At 34.9% G+C, this 13,513-nt stretch overlaps 5 protein-coding genes across 5 annotated transcripts; 3 read left to right on the forward strand and 2 right to left on the reverse strand.

Annotated features, from left to right (window-relative positions):
* Positions 1-1,505: 1,505 nt before the first annotated feature.
* LOC149094498 (uncharacterized protein F54H12.2-like) lies at positions 1,506-2,129 on the forward strand. Its single transcript, XM_089266636.1, has one exon. The coding sequence runs from the start codon at positions 1,506-1,508 to the stop codon at positions 2,127-2,129; it is 624 nt and encodes a 207-aa protein (XP_089122762.1).
* Positions 2,130-2,150: 21 nt separating this feature from the next.
* Positions 2,151-2,807, forward strand: LOC149094499 (uncharacterized protein F54H12.2-like). Its single transcript, XM_089266638.1, has one exon. It carries the CDS (start codon positions 2,151-2,153, stop codon positions 2,805-2,807), a length of 657 nt encoding a protein of 218 aa, XP_089122764.1.
* A 998-nt stretch (positions 2,808-3,805) lies between these two features.
* LOC149094500 (death-associated inhibitor of apoptosis 1-like) lies at positions 3,806-5,011 on the reverse strand. The gene has a single exon (XM_089266652.1). The coding sequence runs from the start codon at positions 5,009-5,011 to the stop codon at positions 3,806-3,808; it is 1,206 nt and encodes a 401-aa protein (XP_089122778.1).
* A 212-nt stretch (positions 5,012-5,223) lies between these two features.
* On the reverse strand, positions 5,224-6,309 carry LOC149094501 (baculoviral IAP repeat-containing protein 3-like). Its single transcript, XM_089270181.1, has one exon. It carries the CDS (start codon positions 6,307-6,309, stop codon positions 5,224-5,226), a length of 1,086 nt encoding a protein of 361 aa, XP_089126307.1.
* Positions 6,310-8,968: 2,659 nt separating this feature from the next.
* LOC107365697 (uncharacterized) lies at positions 8,969-12,624 on the forward strand. The gene is made up of 3 exons (XM_015933252.3): positions 8,969-9,072; positions 9,315-9,654; positions 12,111-12,624. Exons 1-3 carry the CDS (start codon positions 9,064-9,066, stop codon positions 12,485-12,487), a joined length of 726 nt encoding a protein of 241 aa, XP_015788738.2. The 5' UTR covers positions 8,969-9,063; the 3' UTR covers positions 12,488-12,624.
* The last annotated feature ends 889 nt before the right edge of the window (positions 12,625-13,513 follow it).

Genomic DNA, 13,513 nt, shown 5'->3' on the forward strand with positions numbered 1-13,513 from the left:
TCATATAACTCATGGATCAATTTGGAAGACCTGAAGACATTAACCTGAATGGATCAAAAATGATTCTATTCATTGGTCAAATTTCTACTCTTTTCATCATAGTTGCTGCCTCTCTTGTAAATTTATCCTTAAATTTAGGCGATCAAAAGCTTTGGGTTTCATTGCTATCTATTTCTCTTGGCTGCCTTCTACCAACCCCTAAGATGAATATAAAAAGCAACATTGCAGTCAATGCAGCTAATGATACTGTCTTGAAACCCTAAATGAGTATTTCCTACTAACTTTCATTGAAATTTATTGTATCAAGATGAATTCATTTTATCTCACTCTACCGAGCAATACATTGAATGTACCAGAAAATAAAATATCAAATTTTACAACGTATCTGCCTGCTCCATTGAATTTATCTGAGAATTATGAAGTAGCCTTAACTGAGGTGACATATACAAAAAGCTGGTTCAACGTGCAAGAAACACCTAATTTTACGCTGTATAACCCTGTGCATATACTCAATCGCAAGAGTATGGAAAAAATCAAACCATCTTACTACTCATCTATTCAAAGCCTCGTGCAAATAATAAACGAATCCATAAGAGATGAATGGGCAGATGGACATACCATTCTTCCTCTACTGGTTTATGATGAAATATCGCGGTCATTAACTATGAAAGAAGGTCGATACTTTGTGCAGAAAGAGGGATTTATAGATGAGCATGGCCTACCTCTACTCATACACTTAGGGTATGAACTCGAAGCTATGTTAGGGTTTGACACTTCTGTGCGAACAAAAGAAGAGAGAGGAGAGATATATATTAGTGAAAATATGTCGAACGATACTGGATTATTCACTCTACACGATTCTAATGAATTTAAGCCAAAGAGAGCAAATGGAACAGATATGAATGCTGGTATACATTCACTGCTGATATACTCTGATATAGTTGCACCATCGATAGTGGGTAATATGTATGCTAACTTATTAAGATCAATACCTATTAGTAGCCAGGTTAAACATGGAGATGATGTTAATATGACATTCACGAAGCCATACTATAGACCACTTTCCACAACCCAAATAGATAGAATCAAAATCAATATAAAGGATGATAGTGGTAAGGATATGGATTTACGTTTTGGTCGAGTATCAGTAACTTTGCATTTCAGAAAGAAATGGAAAGCTATTATTTAAAGCAAGCAGGTGATGGACTACCAATTCAAACATATACTGGTATAAAGTATCAGAGAGGATCTGGTTTTTTCGGACGTGTATTTTCAACACACATCCTGCCTATTTTACGATACTTGGGTTCACAAGCCTTAGGTACTGGTAAAGCTATTCTCGAAGATATAAAGACATCAGCTACCAATAGAGTTATTGATACTGTCAACGAAGTAGCTAAAGAGGCTATAAAAAGAAAACTACCAAAAAAAGAAGAACATCAATCTGGTTCTGGAGTTAAACGTCTTAAAAGAAGTGTGAAGCGAGAAACATACGACTTTCTAAAATGAATCCTATACATAAACTTTCAAGTGAAGCCTTTCTTCCTGAACTCGATATATTTACAGTGCCTGCTACACAAAAATCTATTGAGAGAGGTTATGAAACTCAACATAGACCTGTTTCTGCATTAGATGCAAACAGTCACATTGAATTTCATATCCCAACATCTAACGATGAGTACATACTCTTGCATGAGACTTATATGTATGTTAAATTTCAAATTGAAGCTGAAAAAGTTGATGAAAAACCATTAACCATTGAAGATTGGAAAACTATAACACCTAGCAACAACTTTCTTCACTCGATGATTAAGGGTGTAACATTGTCAATCGGAAACAAAGAGGTGAACATGACAAATAATTTGTATGCTTATCGCGCATATTTCGATAACCTTTTAGGGTTTTCATCAAGTGCGAAAAAATCTCACCTTGCATCATGCTTATGGATTGATGATGTTGATGAAAGGAGGAAGGTACTCCAACCTGCAGATGGAGGCTCAAAAAGCAATGTTGTAGATCTTTATGGAAGACTGCATATAGATCTAACATTTCAAGGGAAAGCTCTTGTTGGCGGTTGTGATTTGAAAATAAAAATCATTCCTCACAATATCGATTTCTTTATGATCTAGTCTGTCGAATATAATCTAAATATGAAACTCTTGGACTGTTCATTATTTGTACACAGACTGCGCGCAAATCCTTCACTTCTCACAGCACACACAAAGGCTCTTGCTATAGCATCAGCTAAGTATCCAGTGACACGGATCGAATTAAAGCAGGTAGCTATACCAAGTGGTTCAATGGATGCTATGCTTGATAATATTGTGATAGGACAGCTGCCAAGACGCGTTTTCATAGCATGTGTCTCAAATGCTGCATATAATGGTAGCCGAAAACTCGATCCTTTTGTTTTCAATCATTATGATATATGCTATGCATCGTGCTACTATGATGGCGTTCAGTATCCCTCAAATGCATACCAACCCGACTTCGCAAAAAATCTCTATGTTAAGGAATATGTTGGACTATTTCAAAGTATGAATATGAACTCTACTGAGACTACTATCGATATCACAAGAGCAGAATACAAGAATGGAAAGACTATTTTCGGTTTCAACTTTGCACCCGATTTATCAAATGGTTGTGGAGTTGTTGGGCACCTGAACTCTATAAAAAGAGGTACACTGCGGGTATATTTGCGTTTCAAGCAGCCCATCACTGAAGTTATTGATGTTATTCTCTATTGTGAATTCGATAATTTGATTGAAATTGATGGAGAAAGAAATGTAACAACTGATTACAATTAATAAAGCTAATGTTTGATTTTGAAATTGCTATGTGTCTTAAAAATTCACCGGGGTTTGCAGGAGTTTTTGCGCGAGATAGAATTCCGGAGATAAATAATTACCCTTACTATATAATTGTCAACACTGACAAAGCTTCGCAACCAGGAACTCACTGGGTTGCTTTTCGATGCACTCGGCATGAGTGTGAATACTTTGATTCTTTTGGTGTTCCACCTATCTATCCTGAATTTCAAAAACTATATCAAAACAGAAAGTTACAATGGAATGGAAGATGCTTGCAACATCCGGAATCTAAGACATGTGGTGAGTTCTGTATTACATATGTGAAAGCTAGAATGAGGAAACAGTCATTCAGGGATTTCATCAGCATTTTCAGTAGACACACGAAATCTAATGACAAGGTTGTTATGCGCATGTGTAAAGTATAAGAGGGAAGTAGAACAACTCCGAACCTCATTCAACTATCAACCATGGAGCAGATAAGATCACTTAAAATTTGCAATATTGTTATCAAGTATATAGTCCCCTTTGATATTAAACTTGATCTACTCAAGTTTGTAGTGAAAAATGTTGATTATCGCGTCAAAAGATTCAATGGAGCAATAGTGAAAGACTTTGGTTGCTGTTTACTTGTTTTCAGAAATGGAAGGATCAATATTGTTGGGGCAAAATCAGAAATACAAGCAGATAACGCAATAAGAGAGTTTTGTGCAGCTGTTCAACAACCTGGAGTAAATTACGAAAAAACTATTGTCAACTTAGTGGCCAGCTGTGACATGGAAGAAAGAATTGATTTAGGTTCTCTACAAAATAAGTTTCCTAAATATTTTAAATTTTTCCCCGAAATTTATCCAGCTGCATACTTTAAACTACCTGATATGACAGCAAAAGTACTTGTCTTCCATACTGGAAAGCTTGTATTCACCGGATTTAAAACGAATGAAGATATGAATTTTGTATATGATAAATTGATGCATTTTTTATTCAGCAATAAACATTCATGAAACTAAATAAAGTCTCAATAACCTTTTGATATCTGCTCTACACAAAGGACAGGACTTGATTTTCAGGGTACAATCATTACAAGTAACTGAGTGCGAGCATGGATATAGTACACACCCGATTTCATTTGTTAAACAGACTTTACATGTAAATCGTGAAATGCTAGCAATACCTGCCTCTGGTTGGTGCTCAAAATGAGGTTTGTTGATGTAGTCAAGTTTGCAGTCAGCTAAAAATCTTTTTCCCCGTTTTATGTAAATAAAAGCACAATTTTGAAAAGCATTAGCATGAACTGCATAAGGATCATCTCCGATCTGCCAGTTTTGTAGAGCTCCATCACAATGATAACAATGGACAACGTCAAATAATCCAGAATAGAAAAAGCCTGCTTCAGCTAATTTTTCTGGAGGGGATATTTCCTTCAGGGGCCAAGATTTGAAGGTATCCAGTCTCTGTTCATATGTCGTATAACTTTCATGTACGTACTGCAGTGATCTTCTATTAGGGTAGCCTCTAGAAATACCAACAATCCTTTTATCAAGCTGTAGACCATTAGTATGAGTGTAATCTTCTTTCATGCGATAAGTTTTGGGGCTACTACCAGCATAAACCTTGCGTTGAAAGCTAACCATGCGGTTGAAAACATTCGCTTGAGCAATTATTTCATTAGCTCTTTCAATTCCATGAGATTGTCTTCGCCTTGGTTTATGATGTTTAGGGTGAGGTAGCATACTTGTTAACATTTCAATCTTAATGATGCGTTGCTGGCTGTCGTCGTCTCTGAACACTAAGAGATTTTCATCATCCATGTTTACAACATTTAACTCATTTCCGATTTTGCATAGATCTTGTGAGTTAGTTACGGGATCACTAAAAATGGGTTGTATATCACTTCCGATGGTATTCATTGGAACACCCGAATCTTTAGCTAGCACGAATCTGCAGTTTGGTTTATACATCCTATGTTGGACAAGATGAAACCCCGGTATCAATAATACGTTGACTTCCAAAGAGCAGAAAGCACATTTGATGATTCTCTTCTCTCCTGTATGGAAGAACCCATCCTCAGCAAGGCACGAACGTTCATTCCACTTAAGACCCCAATCTTCCAAGAGTGATCGCATAGTAAGAAAACTACCAAGTCGTTCATTTAGTGAGGCCATTCTTGGTGTTTCAGCAATATTTGAAATGGAAATAGACATGTTAAGAAAGTCAGACAGAGTAAGAAAAGGCACAAGTTAAGAAAGCGAACTATGAAATGAAGTGAACAACACAAAGTTTAGTGGAAAAGTGAGTGTTTCAAAATTTTTATTCTCAATAAGTAAGTAAAAAGAGCTGTATGCGCATTAGCAGAAGTACATTTAAAGATCCGCCCTATACCGATTGGTTAGGGAAAAAAAGCGGAAAAGGAAATTTAATACACATATTTAATGGGTTCCTTGCAATGTTCTTTAGCAAAGGATTCGCCTTTTGTTTTTCTAACATATCCACAGTTTGGAAAAGCCTTAGCATGCAAAATCCAAGGGTCATCATCTAATTCCCAGTTTCGGAGAGCACCATCGCAGTGAAAGCAATTGACAATATCAAACAAACCACGATAGTAGAAACCTGCCTCTGCAAGTGATTCTGCAGGTACTACTTTTTCGAGACACCAATCCTTGAAAGTTTCCAGCCGTACCTTGTGGTCTGCAAAGCTTGGTCTGATGCGACGGCCGCATACACCAACAAACTCATTGCAAGCAAAGTATCCATTGGAGAAACATACGATTTTTGCATCCAATGTTCTCTTGTATCCACCATTTTCTGATAGTATTATTGTGGGTGACAATGGAGCTAAAGGCTCGCAATGTAATCGTTCATATGGAGCCAACCTTTTGAAGAGATTTGAGCGAGCTAATACGTGCTCAGATTTCTTCCACCCTTCACGAGCATCTTCTTGTCGGGAAACATACTGAGCATAGGAGGATCCTTCAGGACAGTCTGGTACATCTCTTGCAGAAGTTATAGGACCTTCTGGTACATCTCCTTCATATCCAGCATCATTGAAAGGAGATAAAGAATTTGGTACTTCGGTATCAGGAGGAGCAGGAGTATCTGCAGGAGCGGGAGTATTTGCAGGGAGTTTGGTCTCCGGTAAAACTCCAAAACTCTTTTCTTCTGGCTCTGGCATAGCTTTGCAGGGAAACTTCACGTTACCCACGTCTTTCCCGTTCACAAAAGGACAATCAGGTCTAGCTTTACGATGCTCGTACCAGTGTAGATCCATGTCCAAAGGAGTGTTATAGCACCATCCGCAAAAAGCACATTCAACGTATCGACCCCAACTGGTATAGAAAAATCCATCGGCTGCAAGTTCATATATCTTTTCAAAAGCAATTGGCCATTGATTCATATCACAATAGAAAGTATCAATACGATAGGATTCGCATTTCCTTCTTTCTTTTTTCTTCATTTGACGGTCAAAGTCAGTATGGACACAGCATTCGGATATATCACTCATAGTTGTTGATAGAAAATAGTTAACTTTGAAAAGTTGGTGTATGAAAAAGAATGAATAGTTTTAACTTTCTTCTTTGAAGACTGGAGATGGTATGATTTACTAGTGTTGAACACCTCGAGTTTTATACAAAATTTAGACGTGAGGGCGCAGTAGTAGTTGCTAGGAACGAGAGATTTGTAGCTAAGAAAGTGTGTGGCCTAATGGCAGTTATTGTAGCAGCCTTAGGGTATTCATGCATGTGAAGATACTTTAATCTCTAGTTAATCTATTCTCAAACTAACGTCTAACTAACCTAAACTAGATGATGAAAGAACTTTCAGTTTTCAAGATTGTAATGCTGATTAAGGAGAGAGAATATCATTAGGATTAGTTTATTACTTCGAAGCTATCAATATTAAGCTCCAAAAGAATTTTAGTACTTGAGTACTTGCAAACTCAGGTGTCAAGTTAATCATTAAATGCACGAGAATAATCTGAGTGCTTAAATATGCAGGGTACTAATCCAATAATTCTTCTCTAGTTAATCTCTTTTCAAGATAGCTAGAACTACATTAGTCTGCAAAATGCCTTGATGGAAACTCCCCCTGGAAAATAACCAGATGTCGATCAAGAAAAGTAGGATCATTCGGATTAGTTAGTTCTGTCAAAAATAGTTTGGAAGATAACTAACAATCTAGATGTTAAGAGTTAATTAATTGTTTATCATTATATTCAATGTAAGACTCATTTAAAATACTAGCATAATTAAATTAATATCTAGTTCATACTCGGGATACATTGATATGAATTCTAGAACGAAGACGGCGCAGAATTCTTTTGCGCATGCTCCCCCCTTATTTTAGGGGCAAAAATAGGCCCCGCCTTTTTGACACAATAGTCAACCTTTACTACTTGTGGGATTATTTATACATTTTCTTTAAGTGATACTTACAGCGTTAGCTTGCAATACCACCTCACAAAGGAGCTTTTCGTGTTGATATTTTTTCGTTTGTACCGGAAACACACAACTTCTGATGAAACTGAGAATCATTGAGATGAAATAGAAAAAAGGAAAAGTAACACAATTCTGAAAAAGATAAATTGTACTAGCCTTCAGTACTGATTCCTGTTTTCATCGAAGGTTCAATTGTTCGTCAAATAAAAAATGAACAACTAAGGTAATCCACAGTGTGTTAACCTATCACTAAAATTACATCAGATCAATTGAATGATAAGAAAAACGGAAAGTAAATAAGATTCACAAACTTCATTCCAAACCTTCGCAAATCCTTGAATATCAATGGAATGAGTCAACCAAGGCTTAAAATTCTTTTCCTGTTTTCTAAAGGTTTGTTCAATTAAGATTAGGTTGAAAAAACTTTTCATATTAACGTTTCCAGAAATTGCTCTTGAATTGTTCACTGAAAATTTTCAATCTTTCAACGGTTAATACCAACTAGACTTTTCTATCAACTTTTTATTAGCTCAAAGTCTAAACAATAGTAGATTTAAGCTGTAAACAGTGAAAGTTAGATAAAGTTGATGAGAATTCAATTGACTTGAAGAAAACAGCAAAATGAAATAAGCCATGATTGAAAATAGTAAATCAAAAGGTGAATGGAAAAAAAATTGTAGAAGAAACAACGGAATCTCATGAATTCAATTTGAGATGAGTAGAGAAGGAAAATGATCTGAAGATAAAGGAAAAAAAAGAATCAACCTTAATCATTCTGTATTTACCTTTGGCTCCCTGTGATATATTCTTCATGTTTGATGTTTGCATCAATTGTGTTGATTTGTTGTCATGGAATCTAAAAGAAAAATCGGAGAAACGAAAAAAAAAGAATTAAGTTCTGTCAAGTTTAAGTTTTTAAAATAAATCACTAAACTTGAAGAAAACAAAAGTTTAAAGACAAGTGAAAACCAGAAAAATTTCAACCCATTCTGAGTGACTTTATTCAATTATCAAAAATAAGGTAGAGAGAGAAAGAAATTGAAGGGAAAAGTGAAAAAAGTTCAATTATTGTGATGTTCATTTGTGCCCAAATCAATTTTTACTCTTCACCTGGCCATTCCATAAACACACTTCCATTGCTTTGCTGGTAAAATCCACTTTCAAGGTTGCAACCATATTCACTCAAGCTGATGAACCATTGATTGGACAGGCTAAATTAGCCAGTGAGTGAAGCTATCCCGAGGCTAATGGTGCAAGCGAATCCAAAGCATTTCTCCATCATTAGATGCGTGGATGGAAGCGTACAAAAAGCCATGTTAAATTGAATTATCCCTAGGATTGAAAATTCATCGCCATTTGGATGACAAAGAGATGAATGAAAAGGCGTACAGAAATTGACTCTTGAAAGGTAGTTTCAAGGTTAAGCTCAATTCATCTCTGAATGATTTTTCATTTACGTTTACAAATCATCTTTTTTTCATCATCTTCGTCTTCTTCTCTCTTTCTTTTCTTACTTCTTTTCCAAAAGAAAGGAACCACCTTTTTCATGGTAAATTCGCCTACATTCATCTAAGGCCTTTCCAAGACAAACAACAGCTAATCTTTACCTTCGAGGTGAAGTTCGTTTGTTTGCATCGCCCACAAAAACAAATACTAATATACTGTTGCTACTTCATTTCATCGACTATTTATTTTATCCAAATCACAACTTGAACACATTCAAAGTATAGAGTGTAACCGCTAATCATAAATTCATTGAGTAAACTTTTAGTTTCCATTTTTTCACTTTTGTTATTACCATCAAGACTCGACTAATTGTAATGAAAATGGTATGTTTCAACGAAAGTTCATTATTCCATTATCTTTTTCATTTTTTTTTCTTTTCTCTTTTCCCACTTTTTTCTTTTTTCCTTTTCTCTTTCCCTGTTCTATTAAATAACAATGTTTTCCAAAACTGTTGTTAATTGAATTTACATGTAAACTGCTAATTATTCTGATTCATGTTTTGTTTCCTCGACAATATTATCATCACTTCTTATTCACAATTTTTTATCTCTTTTTGTTCATCAAGTTGTGGATACATTTTTTGGTGATCCTTTTTGGTCTAGTTGCTTGTGATGATTTTGATGACAATCCCATTCAATATCATTCCCAAAGTGAAAAAGGATCTTACAAGTTTGGTTACGATACTGGAGCATCGGGTGCCCATCAGTTTCATCAAGAATCCAAAGACGAATCTGGAGTAGTTCGAGGTAAATACGGTTACACTGATCCTGAAGGTAAATTGAGGTTGGTTTACTACTCATCTGGAAGCAATGGGTACCAAGCATGGGGTCCTGATATCCCTCAACCCGTTTCACCGCCAGCCTCGGTTCAAGCAGTTAAGGAACCCTTGAAAGCTCCATATGAAGGTGAGTTTCCGTTTATCAATTCAAGATGGATTCGGTGAGAGAACATGAAAGTGAAATAAAAAATTGAAAAGAAAAGTAATCTCGAAATGAAACTAGACATTCAACTCGAATAAGCCTAAATGTCAACAAATTTATTCAATCAAGTAAATTGGAAAAGTACGACAAACAAATTCCATGTAATCTTTCGATTTTTTCCAGATTCTCTTTTTTTAATATAATCAAATTTCAGCTTGACGATAACACTGATAGTTTCGAATAATCTTATTCAAAAACAATTTTTCTCTCGTCTTTAGCTATTTTGGGAAGGCAAAAAGAAAAGCAAAGAAAAAGAAAGAAAAATTGAATTCCAGATTAACATTATTCAAGTTGATTTTGAACAATTACAATTGTCTCTTGATATTAACATAATCAAAGGGTTTTACCGAGAGTCTTTGTTTCCTCTTGTTACATGGAAATAAAAGGAAACCCTGAATGATTGCATTAAGTTTTGCATCTTTTCAACTCGAGAAGGTCACTATTTACATTGAACTGAAAAATGCGAAAAATATTGCAACTTTCATTTTCCAAAGTTTATCTTGTTCTTGATAAATCCATTAAAATATCGTCATTTGAGAAGATGATTTTCGCGTTGATGGATGAGTCTTGGAGAAAAAAAACTTTTCAACTGATTGAATAACGAACATGAAAGGAAATCATTTTTAGAATTTCATTTCTTTTTCTTCTCAACATTTCACTTTTATTTGCTTTTTCACTCGTTTCAGTTCCAAGTAAATCTAAATAAGATGAGCAAAAATTGTTGGTTTAGTTGTTTATCGAAATGAATCTGATTCATCGTGACCATTGAATGGCACAACATTTGATATTCAATATTGAATTACTGAATACATAATATTTCAATATTCTCATGATAATAGAATTTTCAGGTAGATCGAAACAGGATTGCAATCAAATATGAAATGAATTTCAATCAGTCTAATGGTACAATTTGTAAACAAACATTTCAGTTCATTTTCAAGATTTTTCAGCCAAGGTAAAAATTTCTTTTTCGAAGGTTCTTTTCGGGCTTGCCGCTTCAAGATCGATTTAGTTGATTCTGTCTTTTTATACTTTTCTGATTCATTCATGATTAAACATCATCAGTTTACCGTGCGTTGGCGATGTTCGTAAAAGGATTTAGCAACCTTTTGTTTCCACATTTCAGTTTGATGAACCAATGCAAGACTTAAAATTAGATTATTCATTGATTCAAATAATGAACTTTACAAAAGACGAATTTGACATTTTAATGAGTCTGGATAAAAGTGACATCAATCATTGGCCGAATAACAGGAAAAATTAAATTTCCAATTCAAATGTTCATTTTTTCATTCGATTCACAGTCTTGACCATTTCTTGTCTAACAAGATGAATCTCATAATAAGTTTCAGTTGAAAATTTTGGTCAAACTTGCAGACAAAATGAGATGAAAATGCAGAGACTTATTGCTTCAAGCTATTCGTCTGATTTATGAGGTTTGAAAATTTTGCTTCTGAATACATTAAAGAATTGGTTGGAATTGAGTGAACATGGAAAAGGTAAAAAGAAGAAAATTGAAAGGAAAACTGGTCAAACTGATAAAGGTAGAATGTAAAGGATTTCAAAATTGAGAATCAATGATAAAGGGATAACATGGAATTCAATGTTATTTAGGTTTCAAGTGCACTTGACTCAGTTAATTTGATCTCATGGACACTGGATCAGGAGAAGCGAGAGAAAGAGAGAAACAAAAAATGAGTTTATCTGTGAGTTTATGATTGGAATAATAATGTGACACAGAAAAAGTTATTTCCTTATAAGTGAATTATATCTTAACTAAAAATATCTCAACAATGATCAATAATATTAGAGGAAAGCAGAGAAATGAGTTGAATAAGAGAAGAGTTGAAACTAATGAACTTCTCATGGAGAAAGATACAATTTCACAATCTCGTGACATTCAAGTTCCAAATGCTCTGAACTACTGGTTCAATTGAAATTTTATTTTCAATCTTTTCATTCCCTTTTACGAATCAGCTTAAAACTTGCTGATTCATTCCTTTTGTTGGCTTTATCTTCAACTGAATAATCTGATATTTTCGATGCACAAAGATTAAAAGGTGAAACGAACATTGTCAACAAATTTCAGGATCAACCAAAATTACTGAGATGTTGGATCGAAAATTTTTTTCTTATTCAGTTTCTTGATTGAAAAGTTCCAACTTAAAAATAGACTAAATTGCTGATTTTCAAATACAATTTTGTTCGCAAGATTTGAGGGTAAGTCAAAAAATGGAGCGATTTTTTGGAAAATTCAGAGAGGTTTTGGTTCGATTCACTTTTTTATTTCTGTTTTCCTGAGCGCTGATCCAGCTCTGAAATTTTTTTCAACCTTTCTTTCTATTCTGTGTTAGTATTGATACTTTTGTTATCTTTTACAGCCATTGACTCGTCAAAAGTTTCATCTCGATTTTCATATCCTCAGTCTCCAGCCGCTCGAATTGCAGCTCTTAAATCATCTAAGATCGTCGCAGTTCCTACCACGCCATCCACAAAGTCAGTCCAACGGGAAGAGTACAATACGAAAACACTTTACAGTCCAGCAGACGCTGTCCGAGCGCGCTACTCTTCAAGTGTCTCGAGTAAAACTGCTCCAATCAGACAAGTAGAGGTTAAAGGAGGATCACCGATTGTTGTCACTCAACAAGTGAAATCAGGTGCCATTAAAGGAGGAAACAGACCAGTGCCTATAACTCCAGCTCAGTATAAAGCAAATTATCCTCCAGCTGGAAAGTACAGTCGCTGCTACTGCGAATAGCTGCCATTTTATACATAATTTAATATCAAACTTTTGTTAAACAAAATACCATTTTTATTGAAATCACCAGCTAATTGGAGAAACACTTTTTTCAATCAACTCTTATCAACTTTAAAATAAAGTTTACTTTAAGATTATTTAGCATCTAATTTATTTTAACTTGCATGAACGATGCTAAATACAGATTACTTAATCACCATACAAACCATTCAGATTCAGATTACACAATGTTAATAGTTGAAATCAGTTTGTTTCAATGATAATAGATGGCAGCATATTTAGACTTGTGAGATGCACCAAGTTTCATCATCAAAGGCTAGGTGGCGCTAGAGCTTCTATAAGTTTAAGTTTTAGTGCTAAATGATTAGACATTAGACTTTCGCTTTAGCTGTTAGTCTTTTGAAAAATTTTGACCTCAGTTGCAGACTTTGGCCTTTTAGAAGTAAACTAAAGTCTAGGTTTAAGTCTAATTAGAGATTAAAAATCCAGTAATTTTGCATAAGATTTATTTAAAATCAATGGCTTGGCCGATTCAATTAACAAACTCATTCGTTTTTTGGTTAATCTGTTGCCTGCGACAGAAAGTTTGTTTCTGATTTCATACTTGATGCAGGTAAACAAAATAGATGTTAGCTGTAATATGACCTCACATATTCGATTCACAGATTCACAAAGCTAGACAAAGGCTAAATGTCATTAAACTTTAGCATCAGAGCTAATTTTGAAGTCTAGCTCCAAAGGCTAATTTTGATTTTTTACGAGACTTAAATTTGAAAGCTAAACGGCTAAAGACAGAAGCTCTAAGTGGCGCATTAAAAGCTAATTGTGCTTGTGCCCCTTTAGCTGACATGTAACTACTAGCCACTTGCGACATTTACACAATAGTTGGACTCAATGTAATAACTTAATGGCTTGCTAGTCGGCAGTAATAAAAAATGGCTGACAATAGCACACTTGTGCTGGAGCCTAGCCTCCATCGTCCAGCACCGACCAAATCCCTCGATTACTGTAAAAAATGCCATATAA

The sequence above is a fragment of the Tetranychus urticae genome, chromosome 1 (genome assembly GCF_039701765.1).
Source record: "Tetranychus urticae isolate SD_2017Ah chromosome 1, NJAU_TeUrti_SD_1.0, whole genome shotgun sequence".
Taxonomy (NCBI): Eukaryota; Metazoa; Arthropoda; class Arachnida; order Trombidiformes; family Tetranychidae; genus Tetranychus; species Tetranychus urticae.

Coding starts and splice junctions, on each gene's coding strand:
- LOC149094498 (XM_089266636.1), top strand. CDS start 1,506: ATGAATCCTATACATAAACTTTCAAGTGAAGCCTTTCTTCCTGAACTC.
- LOC149094501 (XM_089270181.1), bottom strand. CDS start 6,309: ATGAGTGATATATCCGAATGCTGTGTCCATACTGACTTTGACCGTCAA.
- LOC149094499 (XM_089266638.1), top strand. CDS start 2,151: ATGAAACTCTTGGACTGTTCATTATTTGTACACAGACTGCGCGCAAAT.
- LOC107365697 (XM_015933252.3), top strand. Junction 9,655..12,110: donor CTTGAAAGCTCCATATGAAG/GTGAGTTTCCGT, acceptor TATCTTTTACAG/CCATTGACTCGTCAAAAGTT.
- LOC149094500 (XM_089266652.1), bottom strand. CDS start 5,011: ATGTCTATTTCCATTTCAAATATTGCTGAAACACCAAGAATGGCCTCA.